The sequence below is a fragment of the Microtus oregoni genome, unplaced genomic scaffold, assembly GCF_018167655.1.
Source record: "Microtus oregoni isolate MIOR12 unplaced genomic scaffold, Mior012 000136F_ref0000326, whole genome shotgun sequence".
NCBI classification, from domain to species: domain Eukaryota; kingdom Metazoa; phylum Chordata; class Mammalia; order Rodentia; family Cricetidae; genus Microtus; species Microtus oregoni.
In genome coordinates this window covers 856,431-873,987 of record NW_024544786.1, presented here as the reverse complement: position 1 = coordinate 873,987, position 17,557 = coordinate 856,431, and the positions used below count along the sequence as shown (strand labels likewise).

Genomic DNA, 17,557 nt, shown 5'->3' with positions numbered 1-17,557 from the left:
CATGCGATGAAGCCGCCAGGTCAGACATGCTGAATATTCCTGGTAAAACCAGTGCTACAGTTTATTAGAAATGGGTTGACTGGGATATCAGAATTAGCCAGTAAGGGCTAGAGCTAATGGGCCAAGCAGTGCTTAAATGAATACAGTTTGTGTGTTGTTATTTCGGGCATAAACTAGCCGAGCAGGCGGCCGGGGTGCTGGGAATGCAGCCCCACTGCTCATATTACTACAAACAGCCACAGGCACAGAAAACAAAACCAAGAATACAGCTGCAGAAAATAAACGGCCATATAAGCAGGGGAAAATCATACTTAGAAATTCCAGGTAAGTTCCAAACAAGGTTTTCCAGAAACCTGGGCCTATAATATCAAAACAACCATGCTAGGTGTGATAACACACACCTGTAATCCCAGAACTCAGGAAACAAACACAGAAGGTTCCTTGCAAGTTCAAGGCCAGCTTGATCTATGGGGAAAGTTCAATGCCAGCTACTGTTACATAGCAAGACTGTGTCCTTTTTTTTAAAAAAAAAAAAATAACCTATAATGTAGGAAATAGGATTTTCAGGAAGTACTGGAAAATTTTTTTAGAAGAATTTTTTTCTATGTAGGCTCGAAATGCCCCCAAAGAAACTGAATACAAAATTGTGCCTCATTAACTCTGTTAAGAGCCATCTTAACAGAATGTGGTATAAAGAACATTTAGAGAGCTCCTTACCAAAAAGTAAAAACAGAAATATTAATAAAACAGAAAGAGCACACTGTTATTATCAAGCACTAGCCAAAGTGCCCACAGTACAGGATACAAGATCAACTCCAAAAACTCAGTTGCCTTCCTGAGAGAAGCAGAGAGGGAAATCAGAGAAGCATCACCTTTCACGATAGCCACAAATAGCATAAAATATATTGGGGAAACTCTGACCAAGGAAGTGAAAGATCTATTTGACAAGAACTATAAGTCTTTGAAGAAAGAAATTGAAGAGGACACCAGAAAATGGAAGGACCTCCCTCGCTCTTGGATTGGGAGGATCAACATAGTAAAAATGGCAATTTTGCCAAAAGCAATCTATAGATTCAATGCAATCCCCATCAAAATCCCATCAAAATTGTTCACAGATCTGGAGAAGACAATAATCAACTTTATATGGAAAAACAAAAAACCCAGGATAGCCAAAACAATCTTATACAATAAAGGATTGTCTGGAGGCATTACCATCCCTGACTTCAAACTCTATTACAAAGCTACAGTATTGAAAACAGCTTGGTATTGGCATAAAAACAGAGAAGTCGACCAATGGAATCGAATAGAAGACCCTGACTTTAACCCACAAACCTATGAACACCTGATTTTCGATAAAGGAGCTAAAAGTATACAATGGAAAAAAGAGAGCATCTTCAACAAATTGTGCTGGCAAAACTGGATGTCAATCTGTAGAAGAATGAAAATAGATCCATATCTATCACCATGCACAAAACTCAAGTCCAAATGGATTAAAGACCTCAATATCAGTCCGAACACACTGAACCTGATAGAAGAGAAAGTGGGAAGTACTCTACACCACATGGGCACAGGAGACCACTTCCTACGTATAACCCCAGCAGCACAGACACTAAGGGCATTATTGAATAAATGGGACCTCCTGAGACTGAGAAGCTTCTGTAAAGCAAAGGACACTGTCACTAAGACAAAAAGGCAACCCACTGACTGGGAGAAGATCTTCACCAACCCCGCAACTGGCAAAGGTCTGATCTCCAAAATATATAAAGAACTCAAGAAACTAGACCGTAAAAGGCTAATCAACCCAATTATAAAATGGGGCACTGAGCTGAACAGAGAATTCTCAACAGAAGAACTTCAAATGGCCAAAAGACACTTAAGGTCATGCTCAACTTCCTTAGCGATCAGGGAAATGCAAATCAAGACAACTTTAAGATACCATCTTACACCTGTCAGAATGGCTAAAATAAAAAACACCAATGATAGCCTTTGCTGGAGAGGTTGTGGAGAAAGGGGTACACTCACCCATTGCTGGTGGGAATGCAAACTTATGCAACCACTCTGGAAAGCAGTGTGGCGGTTTCTCAGGAAATTCGGGATCAACCTACCCCTGGAGCCAGTAATACCACTCTTGGGAATATACCCAAGACAGGCCCTATCATACAACAAAAGTATATGCTCAACTATGTTCATAGCAGCATTGTTTGTAATAGCCAGAACCTGGAAACAACCTAGATACCCTTCAATGGAAGAATGGATGAAGAAAGTATGGAATATATACATATTAGAGTATTACTCAGCAGTAAAAAACAAGGACTTCTTGAACTTTGCATGCAAATGGACGGAAATAGAAAACACTATCCTGAGTGAGGTAAGCCAGACCCAAAAAGAGGAACATGGGATGTACTCACTCATATTTGGTTTCTAGCCATAAATAAAGGACATTGAGCTTATAATTCATGTTCCTAGAGAAGCCAAATATGAAGGTGAATCCAAAGACAAACACATAGGCATCCTCCTGAATATTAACCTTCATCAGGCGATGAAAGGAGACAGAGACCCACATTGGCGCACCGGACAGAAATCTCAAGGTCCAAATCAGGAGCAGAAGGAGAGGGAGCACGAGCAAGGAACTCAGGACCGCGAGGGGTGCACCCACACACTGAGACAATGGGGATGTTCTATCGGGAACTCACCAAGGCCAGCTGGCCTGGGTCTGAAAAAGCCTGGGATAAAACCGGACTCGCTGAACATAGCGGACAATGAGGACTACTGAGAACTCAAGAACAATCGCAGTGGGTTTTTGATCCTACTGCACGTACTGGCTTTGGGGGAGCCTAGGCAATTTGGATGCTCACCTTACTAGACCTGGAAAGAGGTGGGCGGTCCTTGGGCTTCCCACAGGGCAGGGAACCCTGATTGCTCTTTGAGCAGATGAGGGAGGGGGAATTGGTCGGGGGAGGGGGAATTGGTCGGGGGAGGGGGAGGGAAATGGGAGGCGGTGGCGGGGAGGAGGCAGAAATCCTTAATAAATAAATAAATTAAAAAAAATAAAAGCAAAAAAATAAAAAAAAAAATAAAAAAAACAAAGTTCCTAAAGTAATCAGCTAATTCAGTTGAGGAACGAAGCCTCACGTTGCTTGCAAAGGTTGACATTTAATCCATTACCAATAACCATTAAGCATAAGTGCATTCATTAGTCACCAGGCAAGGCACTGAGGGGAGTTTTGAAAGGGAAAGATGCACAACTTTATTCCTGAACAACACCAAGTGCAATGCCAGAATAGGGAACTGTGGGCAGCAGGGTGGACATGGCTGCCAGGGAGCAAGAGATTTTTGTCAGGCACTGGCCATAACCCCCATGCTGAAGATTTGGAAGAAAAGTTATAATTAAATCAAAGTACAAAAGGAAGAAGATAGCATTTGAATTTGGTGAGTTCATTGCAAATCTGATCATATGGTGACTAGGGCAAATAAATAAATAAAAGGTGGGATAGCTTTGAAGTCTTACCTCTGCCATCAAGCTTCCTAAAATGTATAGAGACTGACCCCACATGTGAGGCAATTTTCCCATGGGGACTCGATCCACAGTGTGAGGATTTTGATATTCTTCATCAACCTAAATGAAGCGATAAAGAGGTCAAATGAGAGGCAATAATAGAAAGCTTAAGATACTAGATGATAAAAGACAGTTTGGATTAGGATTTATAGTTTATAGGCAATGGATTGAACAGTTAAGTAGGGCAGTGCTCAAGCTATGATGTGTGACCAAATCTCCCAAGGATCTTGTGCAAATGCAGACTGTATCGGTGTGTTGGGGGTGGCTAAAACATATTCTTAATTCTCAGGTGACACTGCTGATACCACTAGGAACTTACTCTCCAAACCCCCACCAGAAGGAAAAACTGTGTCTCTACCATGTCTAATTCTCCTTGACAATGGTAAACAAAAACAATACTTGCTTAATTTTTCTAAGCCTCATCTACTCCAACAGTCCCTGATTACTGGCTTCAAAGGAAACCAAGTCCTGAGAGCTGGCAAAGGACATCAGTCTGGTTCCATGTACTGATCTGTACATTATTCTCAGAACTGAGATTTGCTTTCATTCATATCTTACTGTAAAGTAGTCAAATAATTGAGACTGCTTTAATTTATTTCTGAAGAAATTAAATCGCCTATTTGTTGTCATAATCTGAAAACCAAATTGTTAGAATATTAAGATCACCGGATACAAAAATCACAAAGCTATTTGACTCAAACAACTATTGACTCAGCATCCCAGAAATACGGTTCCTCTCCTGTCAATGAGCCAGTGCTATCCAACTTGCCTTGTCAGGGGGAACACTGTACAGCTCTGGAAGAAGTGGGACTCCATTTTTGCCCTTGATGAGAACTGCATCAAGAGCCTCTCTATATTCTTGGACCTGCAGAATAAAAGAAAGAAAAAAACCAAACTTTTAGAGACTTTCCGCGGAAACATAGCAGAAAGACACAGCCAAAGAAAGCACTACTACAAAAGAGCTTATTTAACCAAGTATAAGGGAGAGGAAAGGGGCAATGGTACTGTGTCAAGTTGACACAAACTATAATCCTCTGAGAGGACAGAGCCATGACTGAGAAAATGCCTCCATAAGAACTGACTGCAGGCAAGCCTGGAGACCGTTTTCTTAACTAGTGATTGATAGGAAAAAGCCCAGCCCATTGTGGGTGAAGCCAACCATGGGCTGGTGGTCCCAGGTTGAATAAGAAAGCAGACTGAGCAAGCCATGGGGAGCAAGGCAGTATGCAGCCCCTCTCCATGGCCTCTGCTCCTGCCTCCTGGTTCCTGTCCTGTTTGAGTGCCTGCCACCTTAGCTTCCCTTAATGGATTGTGATTCAGGATACATAAGTCAAATAAGCCCTTTTCTCCCCAAACTGCCTTTTGGTCATGGTGTTTTGTCACAGCAGTAGAAACCCTAACTAATGCAGGTTTATTACATGTTTTCTAAAGATCAAATATCACATGAATTTTTGTATACTTTAACACATTTAATTTTTGTTTCATTCTAGTAGGGATGTGTAATTGAAGCCCTTTAACATGGGGATTTGATGGAGGAAGGTCATTGGCTAATAAAGGCACTGCCCTGGCCCATTTTATTGGTTAGAGGATAGGTGGGAGGAGTAAACAGAACAAAATGCTGGGAGGAAGAGGAAGTGAGCTCAGAGACTCGACCGCTTTCCTCTCAGGAGCAGACGCCTGAGAGAGACGCCATGCCCCGCTCCCGGGATGAAGCTCCGACCCAGGATGGACATAGGCTAGAATCTTCCCGGTAAGCGCACCTTGGGGTGCTACACACAGATGATTAGAAATGGGCTAAATTAATATGTGAGAATTAGCCTAGAAGAGAATGGGCCAAGCAGTGTTTAAAAGAATACAGTGTCCGTGTAATTATTTTGGGGCATAAGCTAGCCGGGCAGGCAGCTGGGGTGTTGGGGACGCAGCCCCGCCGCCGCCCTTATTACTTCAGGGATTAAGTTCTAAGAGGTTCTGAACTTGTAGTTTATTAAGCAAATACCTGATTTAGTGTAGTTTACTCTGACTCAGTCTGTCTTCAAGGGCCTAAGTGATCTGCTTCTGCCTCCCAAGTGTTGGGATTAAAGGTGTGTGCCGCTATGACTGACAAAAAAGTTTTATTTTTAAAAATTATATGTATGCATATGTGTCAGTGTGGGGGTATATGATCATGTGTGCTGGTACCCTTGAAAGCCAGATGTGTCAGATCTCCTGAAGCTGGAGCTATAACTCTACAAGAATTTGTGAGCCACATGACAAGAATGTAAAGAATCAAACTTGGATTTTCTGGAAGAACATTATGTGCTCTTAATCATTGAACCATCTCTCTAGTCCTTGACTTGGCTTTTATTTTATTTAAGTTTATTTTTATTTATGTGTGTATACATCGGTGTGTGTGTGTGTGTGTGTGTGTGTGTGTGTGTGTGTGTGCACGTGCACATGCACGCATGTGCCTGCAGAAGAGGGATTAGCACCTCCTGGAACTGGAGTTACAGGTGGTTGTGAACTGTCTGATATGGATGCTGGGATCTAACTTTGGTCTTCTGTAAAAGTTGCAAATGTTTTTAACCACTGAGAAATCTCTCCAGCCCTTTGAATAGGCTTTTAAATCTATGTTTTTATTAATTGCTTTTAGTTAGTATATAAAATAATGGATTTTATTATGACATTTTCATACATGTCTATCATTGTACTTTGCTCGTATACACTTTCCCATTAATTACCCTTGTCATCACTCCTCTCTGGGTTTGGCTGCTATTGTGGTTAGGTTTATGTTATTTACTTAACGATTTGCTGAAACACAGTAATTCATAAACTATAAAAAGGGAAAGAGTCAGGATGCAGCTCAGTGGGCCTAGCGTGTACAAGGCCTTGGGATCATAAGAAGTAAAAAAAAAAAAAACCACAACAAAACCATAATTTATGGGGGAATACATAGTTCTTTAACATAATAGCTTCATCCCAGCTGCTTTGTGGTATAATTAGGATATTGTTAAAATTCACAAAGTTTTAAAATGTGTTTAATAAATTAGGGTACAATTTAAGTATTGTGGAGGGGTTCCTGCAGGCTTACAGCAGGTCGGGGAAAATGATCAGGGTGAGATAAGACTGAAACTTGGATCACATGGATTTTGGTAACCGATGCTGGGCCAGGAATTCTAGAGTCTGACATCAGCTCATTTATTTTTGCTATATTTAAGCATAACACAATTTAGGGAAAAAAGTATTCTAATAACAATTAACTCAGCCCCATGAGTACAACAAAGTTTAAGACATGTCTGCATTGAAACTTTTTACAAAGTACATACAGCTTCATGTGTAAGATGGGTTCTTGTTGACTTAGAAAACAATGGTCAAGATAAGGGCGTAAGAAGAATGACTGAGGTAAATACAATGCCTGGCCCTAAGAAAACATAGAAGTTATTTAGGCTATTATAAGGTACAAATGATGAGTTTTATGGTTTAGAAGTAATGCTCAAGGTGTCAGGGGAAAGAATCTGGGATAAACATAATATTCTGGGTGATATGGGTGGAGGCTGGCTAAACAGATAGCGAATGATTACCAGGCTGCAAACTATATTTTCCCCCAGCATTCTGGGAGAACAGTCAAATATCTTCCCTCTTTGGAGAGATGAGATGTGTGCTTAACTTTTCTTGGCTTCTCCAGTGCTTATCTGTGTGCAGGACTGTTTTTGCAGTCTACAGAGTATAACATGAATTTGATGTTTGCTTATGTGCAATTTCTTCCTGAGAACACAACTGTGCTGAACTAAACTATTTAAAACTACACAGACATGTACTTACCGAACAAGGCCAAGGAACCAAATGAGTCTACATCTGTTGTTGAAGTGTTCCACAGTGTATATGACCTTTCTTTTTTTACTTTATTGTTTATTTATTTATTTATTTATTTATTTATTAAAGATTTCTGTCTCTTCCCCGCCACCGCCTCCCATTTCTCTCCCCCTCCCCCAATCAAGTCCCCCTCCCTCGTCAGCCCAAAGAGCAATCAGGGTTCCCTGCCCTGTGGGAAGTCCAAGGACCGCCCACCTCCATCCAGGTTTAGTAAGGTGAGCATCCAAACTGCCTAGGCTTCCCCAAAGCCAGTACATGCAGTAGGATCAAAAACCCATTGCCATTGTTCTTGAGTTCTCAGTAGTCCTCATTGTCCGTTATGTTCAGCGAGTCCGGTTTTATCCCAGGCTTTTTCAGATCCAGGCCAGCTGGTCTTGGTGAGTTCCCGATAGAACATCCCCATTGTCTCAGTGTGTGGGTGCACCCCTAGCGGTCCTGAGTTCCTTGCTTGTGCTCTCTCTCCTATATGACCTTTCTTTAAGCACATCCTAACTTCTAAGCTATGAGCACCTAACAGCTGCTCTGGTTGCAAAATGGGTGCCTTCCTCTTGTTTTAACTGCCCCCATTCCTCTCAGCCCATTCTAACGTTTCCTCTGTATTTTGTTGTTTTTCTCCTCTGATTTCTATCATTTATTTTATTTTTCTTTTGTTTTCTTCCTCTTACATACAGGCTAGTGGGCAAAAGTACCAACCAGGCGAACTGGCACGAAGAAGGTCAAACACTTCTACAAGCAAAATTCAGGCTCTTTTCAAGGTTTAACTATCAGACCTATTGTAGCACTTATATATTTGACCATTTAACATGTTGGAAACTGTGCCACTGTTTTTATTTTTTTCCGACTAGCTTTCTATCATTTTGTTATGTACAAACATACATTTACTTATGATTGAGACATGGTCTTACTATATAGTCTTGGCTGGCCTAGAACTCACTGTGTAGTGCAGGCTACTCAAACTATTGGTGTATTATTTGTGTTTTAATAAATAAAGCTTGCCTGAAGATCAGAGTGCAAAGCAGCCATAGGAGTCTGCCATACAGGCCAGGGAGTGGTGGCACACACCTTCAATCTCAGCAGTCACACTAGTTAGCCACAGAGGCCAGACAGTTATGGCACACACCTTTAATCGCAGAAGCCACACTAGTTAGCCATAGAGGCCGGGCAGTGGTGGTGCACACCTTTAATCCCATCTCTAGAGAGGAATATAAGACGGGAGGAGACAGCTCTCAGACACAGTCTGAGGATTTGTGGAGGCAGGATTACCTATTTCTGTCTGAGGTAGAGGTAAGAGTCAGTGGCTGGCCACTTTGCTTTTCTGATCTTCAGCTTGAACCCCAATATGTGTCTCTGGGTTTTTATTAGTCGTGCTACATCAACTCACAGAAATCCTCCTGCTTCTTTCTCCACAGTTCTGGGATTAAAGGTGTGCAGCACTATACTAAGCCATACATACAGTTTTAGTACTGTGCTCCTCACCCCATTTTTCTATTCTATAGATTTTAAATTTCTTGACTATACATTTCATGGTGATATTTTCAAAGGGATGCTATCTCATTATAATGGAACTAACTGGCTTTTGAATTTACAGCATATCTTTATTGTGAACTTTCAAAGAAATTTTTGAATATTTTTTGAAAAGATTATTTTTTATTTTATGTACTGAGTATTTCACCTGCATATATGTATGTGAACAACATGGGTACCTGTTACCCATAAGGCTTAGAAGGTAGCTTTGGAGCCTCTGGAACTGGAATTACAGATGTTTGTGAGCTGTCATGTGCATGCTGGGAATTGAGCCCGCATCCTGTGGACGAGCAAAAGGTGCTGTTAACCAAGGAACCATCTCTCTATCACCCAAGGATACCTTTTCTAAAAATATTATTTGAGATGGTCCTGCTATTTAGCGTAGACTGGTCTCAAACTCTTGATCTGCCTGCCCTAGCCTGAGTCCTGAGATTACAAACATGTGTCACCGCAGCAAAAAATCCTTTTTAGAAATACAGAAATTTGTGGGCTACAGTGTTATACTTCAACTCACGTATATGGTGTATAATGATGAAATTGAAGTAATTAATATTTTAACATCCTTAACTTGACAATGTTCTTTAATGAAAGAAAAAAAATCTCACCTACAGAGGCAATGAAATCGAAGAAGTCACTGACAACACTTGGATGGTCAGGATTGAAGAAAAAAAAAACAATCTGAGTTTCTCAAATTTTTTTTGTAGCTGTTTTGTTTTGCTTTTGGTTTTTCCAGACAGGGTTTCTCTGTGTAACAGCAATGGCTGTCCTGGAACTCATTTTGTAGATCAGGCTGGCTTCAGAATCAACAGAGATCCACCTGTTTCTGCTTCCTGAGTGCTGGGATTAAAGGTGTGCGCCACCACTGCCCAGTTAGAATTTCCCAATTCTTTTTTTATATAGTAACTTTTCTTTTTTAATTTTTTAAATTTACTTTTTAAAATTTCATTTTACATTCCAACCACAGTGTTCCCCAAATCTTAATTCACTATTATCAACTACAAGTCTCTAGGAGACAGACAACTCTATGTGGTAGTCAGAAGACTCCAATTTGGGGGAGTCAATACAGATAGAGCCATTAACTGAAAGAAGAAGATACAACAAGAGCAGCTTGCTCAGAGCTCTTCTCCCAGCTCATTACCTGTTCTGCGTTCCCACTGAAGACTCCATCAAGGATAAAGTATGTCCAGAACAATGGCCATTCGCACTCAATGTTTTCAAATAACTTCAGCTCAGCTGGTTCATAGTATAGACGATTTGGATCCTAGACAAAAATAGAATAAAGTCTGTCCTGTCGCTCAGAGATTGGATTTATATCCTTAGTTTAGAGGTATTGTAGTAGGAGTTTTACTAGACCATCTGTTTCAAAGATGGCATCAGGGAAGCAAGTGCTCTATGAAAACGTCCAATGACTAGTCTTGAAATAATAAGGAATCACAAGAGATATACGAAAATGTGTGTTACTTTTCTTGTTCCATGATAAACTAATCTGACAAAATCAACTCAAGTGAAGCAAGAGTTTACTTTGGCTCACAGTTCAAGGGTACAATTCATCATGAAGGACAGAGAAGGTGGCAGAAGCTTCGGCAGCTGATCACAACTGCTTCTACAGTCAGGAAGAGTACAATAAATGCTGGAATGCAGCTAGCTTTTCCTTTCCATGCAGCCCAGGCCTTCAACCCAGGAAATATTGCCACTCGCTTTTAGGGTAGATCTTCCTACTTTAATTAACCTACTAATACCCTCACAGGTATAACCAAAGGCTCGTCTCCTTGATCCCGTCAAGCTGACAATATTAACTAACCATCAGTGTAGGACTGCTTTGTAATCAACCTGAGAGAGGCAACACTAGGCACAGATGGCCTTTGTGGGAAAGAATGAATGGCCTGTACAAGAAGGGAATCCTGGCAAGTCTTCAGAATGAGGGGATCCAAAGACAGAGAGCCAAGAACCATGAGAGTGCAGTACTGTGGAAATCCAAATGGAAAAAACTTCAAGAAAAGGGCAAAAGTCAAACTCCGGGCTGAAGAAGAAAGTAGAAGTGCGGAAGTAGACAAGATTTCACACTTAATTTAAAAAGAACATAGTTCCTCTCTTCTGTGTGGTGCTGGGACTGGAACGCAGGGCATTGAGCATGCTACACAAGCACTCATAATAGTTCTTGAAAAGCTGGCCCAAGCCATACTTTTTTTTTCAAGGAGAACTTTTGACTAGTAAAACTAAAGGAACTTATATTTTCACAAACAAGTTCTGTTTATAACTAACCAAATACAAACTACTAATCTTGGAACAGTTTAGGTTTGGTGTCCTTAAGGCTTGATGGGCTGATATTTTATCCATATTGTGAAGTACTAGTGGGGAGAAATGGAATAAACTACAGAACTTAGAGGTGGAGGCTGCAGGACAGATCAGGATTCAGTAAGGCCATTAGGGTGGAGACTGAGCCTCTGGCTTTGTCAAAAGGAAAGAGACCAGAAGGGATTGGGGCACACCAGTACTCCCTGGATCACACCTTGGGATTCTTGTCAGCAGATGTGGACCTCTTGATTCTGAGCCTACAGAACTGTGAGCCCAAGTGTACCCATTTTACAACTCAGTCTGCGGTACTGTGTCCCAGACAACAGAAAAGGGACTACGACAGGCAGACAAAAAGATGTACTGATGGAAAGTGCCTTTCCTTTGGATTGATTAAATATTTTGGGGGCATATTTGGATATTATGTAAATGTTATTTGTATTTAAAACTGTCCATAGATTTTAGCATCTATCGGTAGTTCTTTCCTTAAACTAATCAACTAAAAGAAAGGAAAAACAGCCTTTATTTTATTTACTTTTGAACATATTATTATTATTAATTTATTTACTACCGATGTCAAAACTTGGCAGCAAAGTCCAATAAATACAACAAACATCACTTATTATTCCCTTTAATGATCTGCAAAAATTCTATCAGCAAGGTAACTTATCTCTGAATGAGGCTACAAAGAAAAGGGACAATTCTGCCCAATTTCCCTGTGGTGAAAGGAAACCTACCTTTTTTTTAAGGCTTATTTATTATGTATAGAGTTCTTCCTGCATGTACACTTGCCACCAGAAGAGGGCACCAGATCTCATTGTAGATGGTTGTGAACCACCATGCAGGTACTAGGAATTGAACTTTTGACCTCTGTAATGGCAGCTAGTGCTCTTAAAAGCCGAGCCAGCTCTCCAGCCCCAGAAACCTACCTCTTTAGGAGTTTTATATCCATCTCGTAGAAAACGACAGCAACCATAACGACCCTGGGGACACAGAGAAAAAGGCCCTGAAGTTTGTATATCTGTATGACTCCACAAGCAGAAGCACATCCTCAAACATCTCCATGTACCAATCTCTCACCACCACAGACACAGAACTCAAAATCAGCTCAGCAGCAGCAACAGCAACAGCAGCAATGTCCTTTCAAGCAAGAAGTATGTTACAGGTTCTTCCCCAAAACAGCATGCTTAGCAGTATCTTCTCCACGACTGTCCACCTTAGGCCAAGCCTACAACAAGCTAATTACCAATCTGTGCAGTTCTTCCCACAGTACATACAGCTCCCAAGAGACCATAGTTTATTTTTTAAATATATTTTCAATTTTTTGAAATTATCTTAGACTTATAAAAGTTACAAACACTACATACTCTCACTATGCCCATCAAATCTCATCTCCTTATATTAACTAATGTAACTACAGGAACATACATTAGAACTAAAACTTAACTTTGATATGCTAATATTAATTGAATTATAAAACCTATTTAGATTTCACTGAGTTTTCAATCACTGTCCTTTTTTATTCTATTCCAGGATCCAGTTCAAAATCCCACATCACAGGACTCAGGTGATGGCCCAGTGGGTAAAGTATTTCCTGAGTAATCATAAGGACCCAATACTCAGTATTTGGATCATTTTCTTTCCTGTCCCCCAGCTCCTCCCAGATCCTTCCCATCTCCTCACTACCCACCCAACTTTCATGTTCTCTGTTTCTCTAAGAAAGAAAAACAAACAAAAAGAAAAGCAGGAAGATTAAAAGTACCAAAATAGGCCAGGCGGTGGTGGCGCATGCCTTTAATTCCAGCTCTCAGGAGGCAGAGGCAGGAGGATCTCTGGGAGTTCAAGGCCAGCCTGGTCTACAAGAGCTGGTTCCAGGCCAGGCTCTAAAACTACAGTGAAACCCTGTCTCAAAACACCAAAAAACAAACAAACAAGCAAACAAACAAAAGTACCAAAATAAAGAACATAGCATCCAATCTGTGTTGTCTTAGACATGGAACCTACCCTGGAGTGTGATTGGTAACACTCACTGACACTCCATTAGAGAAAACTGATTTTCTCTTCCTGGCAGACATCAATTGCAAATAACTTCTTGGTTAAGGATGGGATTTTGTGTTCATTTCCCCTTCTCTATACTAAGATTTTGTCTGGTTTGAACCCGAGTAGATCTTGTGAGTACTGTCACAGTCTCTGAGTTAACATGGTATCAGTCCTATCATGTCTGGATGGCACTGTTTGTTTCCTTTGAGTCATTCACCAGCTCTGTCTCCTAAACTCTTTATGACTCCTCTTCCACATAGATTCCTGAGCCTTGAGGCCAGGGTTTTGGATGAAGACAACCCATTTAGGGCTGAGTGTTCCAAAGGCTTCTTACTCTTTGCACATTGTCCACTTGTGGGTTTCTGTGTTAATTACCATCTACTGCAAGAAGAAATTTGACATTAACAATCTTCTTTTGGGGGGGGGGGGTATGAGACAGAGTCTCTCTATGTAAACCTTGGCTGTCCAGGAACTCACTCTGTAGACCAGACTGGTGAACTCACAGAGGATTACCAGCTTCTGCCTCCCAGGAACTGGATTCAAGGTGCATACCACCATGACCAGCCATTCCCAACCCTTTTTGAGTTCTTTACTTTCTGAAGCCTTAAGATGCTTCAGATCTTTTATATCTTCCCTAATGTGATCCTCAAATCAACCACTTATCAAGGATTCCTGATCCACTTTGGGGGGTAATGAGTCTGGGGAGAGGGGAGGTAGAGTAGGTAGATAGGGAAGGCTGTGGTCAGGATTTAGTGTGAAAAAAAGAATCATACTATCTCAGAGATTATTAACTTGTTCTTTTTACTATTGAGTAGTATTCAATAGGGATAGAGTATAATTTGTTTCTCAGTTGAAGGTGGTTTCCAGGTTCTTGCAATTATGGCTGAAGCTGCTACAGACATTTGTGAGTTTTCGTGTGAGTGTACACTATCAATTTTAGGGGAGATACTGAGGAGTAAGGTGTAACATGAAGGGGGCCTGGCTTGTGGTTTGTGTTTTCTGTCCTGCCCAGTACCCGACAACTGTTTATCCCCAAAGAAAATCACACATTGGTCTCCATTAATTATAAGCTGATTGGCCCATTAGCTCTAGCCTCTCACTGGCTAACTCTCACATCTTGATTAACCCATTTTTCTGATCTATGTTAGCCATGTGGCTCAGTACCTTTTTTCAGTGGGGCAGATCACATCCTGCTGCTTCAGTGGTCTGGGCAGGAGTGGGAGGAATCAACTTCCTCCTTCCCAGAATTCTCCTGTTCTCATTACATTATTTCTACTTCCTGTCTGGTTTTCCCGCCTATATTTCCTGCCTGGCCAATAAGCGTTTATTTAAAACATGATTGACAGAATACAGACAATTCTCCCACACCAGTAAGGATGTTTGTGGGATCACACATTACATATGTGCATATATACTAAAGTTATATATAAGAGTATGCCAACTGTTCTCCAAAGTGTATGTCCCATTCCCAACAGTAATGACTGCTTTTGAAAGCTTTGTAGAGAAACTACTGACAAGAGCGTAACTTAAAGGTTTCTTGAAATTCCTGGCATATGTTATACTCAAAGGCCTAAAAGCACTAATCTTCCTTTAAACTCCCAGCTCTAAAGAGAAGAAAGGCACATGTGTACATACCTGAAGCTTGGTGATGATCTCCTGTTTGGTGAGCTCTACCAAATGGCTGTCCTCTACAGCAAAGGCTGGGAAAGAGATCACTGACAGCAGACTGGCATCAACTTCTTTGGATGTTGAAGCCCGGGGCAGCAGTGAATTTAGGATTGACTAAGAGAAAGGTAGCAAAATATAGTTTATTATTAGATACTTTTGTTAAGAGGTGAGACCAGGAGCTTTGGTTCAAAAAGATTTATGTGGAACAAAAGCTTTCAGAATAAAACCCAAATTTTATTAAAAAGTGAGATCCTAAAAGTAGCTTGCTTGGTATTGAATCCCTTTTCTTTGTCCTGCTCTCAATGCTTCCCCATTGTGATTGGAAAGCATCTGTGGGACACACACAACCCTGTTGGTTTCTTAGGCTCTAGATAAAAATAAAGCTGAGGTTAGAAAGATGAATCAGTGGTTAAGAACACTGGTTGTTCTTCCAGAGGACTGGGCAGCTCACAACCATCCATAACTTCAACACCCTTTTCGACCCTGCATGGGCACAAGGCATGAATATGGTGCAAATATATACCCAGACCAAACCCCCATACACACAAAATAATAAATAAATTTTAAATAATAAAACTAAGACAAACTACAGCTTCTGGGAAGAGTAGGGGAAGGATCAATTATGCCTCTAAGATATTTTCAAATTAATTTTCAGCAAGTGTGAAAAATAATGGGTTTCTTTATATTTTAGACACATATATCATTGCACTTAGCTATTTTTTCACCCATATTTCCATACCCCCATTTTACTCCTGCTAATCTTTTTCCTATCTACAAATGATCCTTTTCTTCTTCCATGACATATTTTATCCACAGAAAATGTTTTCGAAATTAGAAGCTGAAATTATGTTCACTAGCATACCTTATAGGATACAATCAGGGCTGAAGAAAAGGAGAAATTTCACATACCAGAGAAAAGAAACTTTTGATACAGGTGACAATCATAAACAAAACTAAGGGTGAACTTTTACCAGACTAATAGTCTAATGTCCAAAAATCTAAGCAGAAAACAAGGGACAATGTTTCGGATCCACCCTTCTGAACACTTAGGTCATATCTTGTTTCCTTTTTATGCTTACAAAAAATGATTCTTGGAAAATGAAACCACAGGCCCTTGATATAATAGCAATAGATAGCTGGTTATACTATGGTGGGTTCATTTTATAATTATAACTGAGACAAGAAGACCGCTGTGGTGGTTTGAAGTTTCAGATGTCCAAGCCAGTCGCAGTGTCTTTTTCTTCCTGCTGCATGTGGATCCAGATGTAGAACACTCAGCTCCTCCAGCACCATGTCTGCCTGTGTGTTCCCATGCTTCCTGCAATGCTGATAATGGACCAAACCTCTGAAACTGTAAGTCAGCCACCCCAATTAAATGCTTTCATTTATAAGAGTTGCTGTGGTCATGCTGTCTCTTCACAGCAATAGAACACAGATTAAGACAGAAGTTGGTACCAGGGACTGAAGTATTACTGTGACAGGCCTGATCATATTGTTGGTGGAATGTGTGGGCTTTGGGACTTTAGATTAGTAAAGCAGCTGAATGCTTTAAAATGGGTTTAATGGACAATACCATTAGGAATGTGGAAGATATTGGTGCTGAGAGCAATGTAGATTATGACAGCCTGGCTCAAGAGGTTTCAGAGGAGAGAAATATTAGCAAGTGGCCTAGAGACTGTTCTTGTGATATTTTTGGCAAAGAATGTGACTGCTTTATGCCCTTGTCAAAAGTTTGCCTGATGATAAATTGAAGAATTCTGGTTTAATGGCATTGGCAGAGGAGATTTCAAAACAGCCTAGTATAGATTCTGTTTCATGGTTATTAGTGTTCACTCTTATGCATGTCTATAATGAAAATCAGCAAGCTGAGCAAAGAAAAATACATAATGTACAGTTTGGGGAAAAGGGGGGGCACCAGGAAGTGTAATGGCACTAAGTTCAGTGTTAAGGGAGATAAAAAACTAAAAGAAAAGCCCGATGCTAAATAGAATAAAGAGAGTGGTGACCTCATGGCAAGATCCCACCCAGCTAAGTTTCCAACTTGTGAAAAGGAATTAAAGAAAATTTTTAAGCAGTGAAGAAAACCACAGAAAACAGAAAGCTCATGCAGATAAAATTGAACCAGATGTCCCAGCCCCAGCAAGCAGCAGAACTTGGCAGCTTCAGTTATATGATTCTGGCTTAAGAGCCAGGGATACAAGAAAGGGGTTGTGGAATTTCTCTTCACTGCAAAGAAAGCCACGGAGGCCAGACATGTTTAGGGGTGTCCCTGAATGGAGGCCCAGAGAGGCCACTGCATGAAGTGGGGAAGGTGAAGCCTTGATTGTGTTGGAGATCCCAAAATGTTGGAGATGGCAGAGCTATGGGAAACCTGCCAAAGAGAATTGCTAACAGTGAGTGAAGCCAGTCCAAGAGAGAGAAGTGTGTTACAGTCAACAAAGCTGGAAGGAGTTGGAGATCAGAAGAACATTTTGACATCAGACATGGAGATGTAGTTTGGAGTTTGCCCAGCTTGTTTTTGGTCTTGCTTTAATCCAGTATTTCCTCACTGCATTCCCTTTCTCCCTTTTGGAATATAATGTATATTCTGTGTCACTGTATGTTGGAAGCATGCGATCTGGTTTTTTT

At 40.7% G+C, this 17,557-nt stretch overlaps 1 protein-coding gene across 2 annotated transcripts in view; it reads right to left on the bottom strand.

Annotated features, from left to right (window-relative positions):
- LOC121444664 (phosphorylase b kinase regulatory subunit alpha, skeletal muscle isoform) overlaps positions 1-17,557 on the bottom strand; it is a 150,776-nt gene that overhangs the window by 90,469 nt on the left and 42,750 nt on the right. For both annotated transcript variants that reach the window (XM_041646569.1, XM_041646570.1), the window contains exons 8-12: positions 14,897-15,043; positions 12,151-12,204; positions 10,068-10,190; positions 4,326-4,421; positions 3,509-3,616 (exon numbers count right to left, since the gene is read on the bottom strand). In XM_041646569.1, the coding sequence (XP_041502503.1) occupies positions 3,509-3,616; positions 4,326-4,421; positions 10,068-10,190; positions 12,151-12,204; positions 14,897-15,043 (528 nt within the window). The remainder of the gene's footprint in view (positions 1-3,508; positions 3,617-4,325; positions 4,422-10,067; positions 10,191-12,150; positions 12,205-14,896; positions 15,044-17,557) is intronic.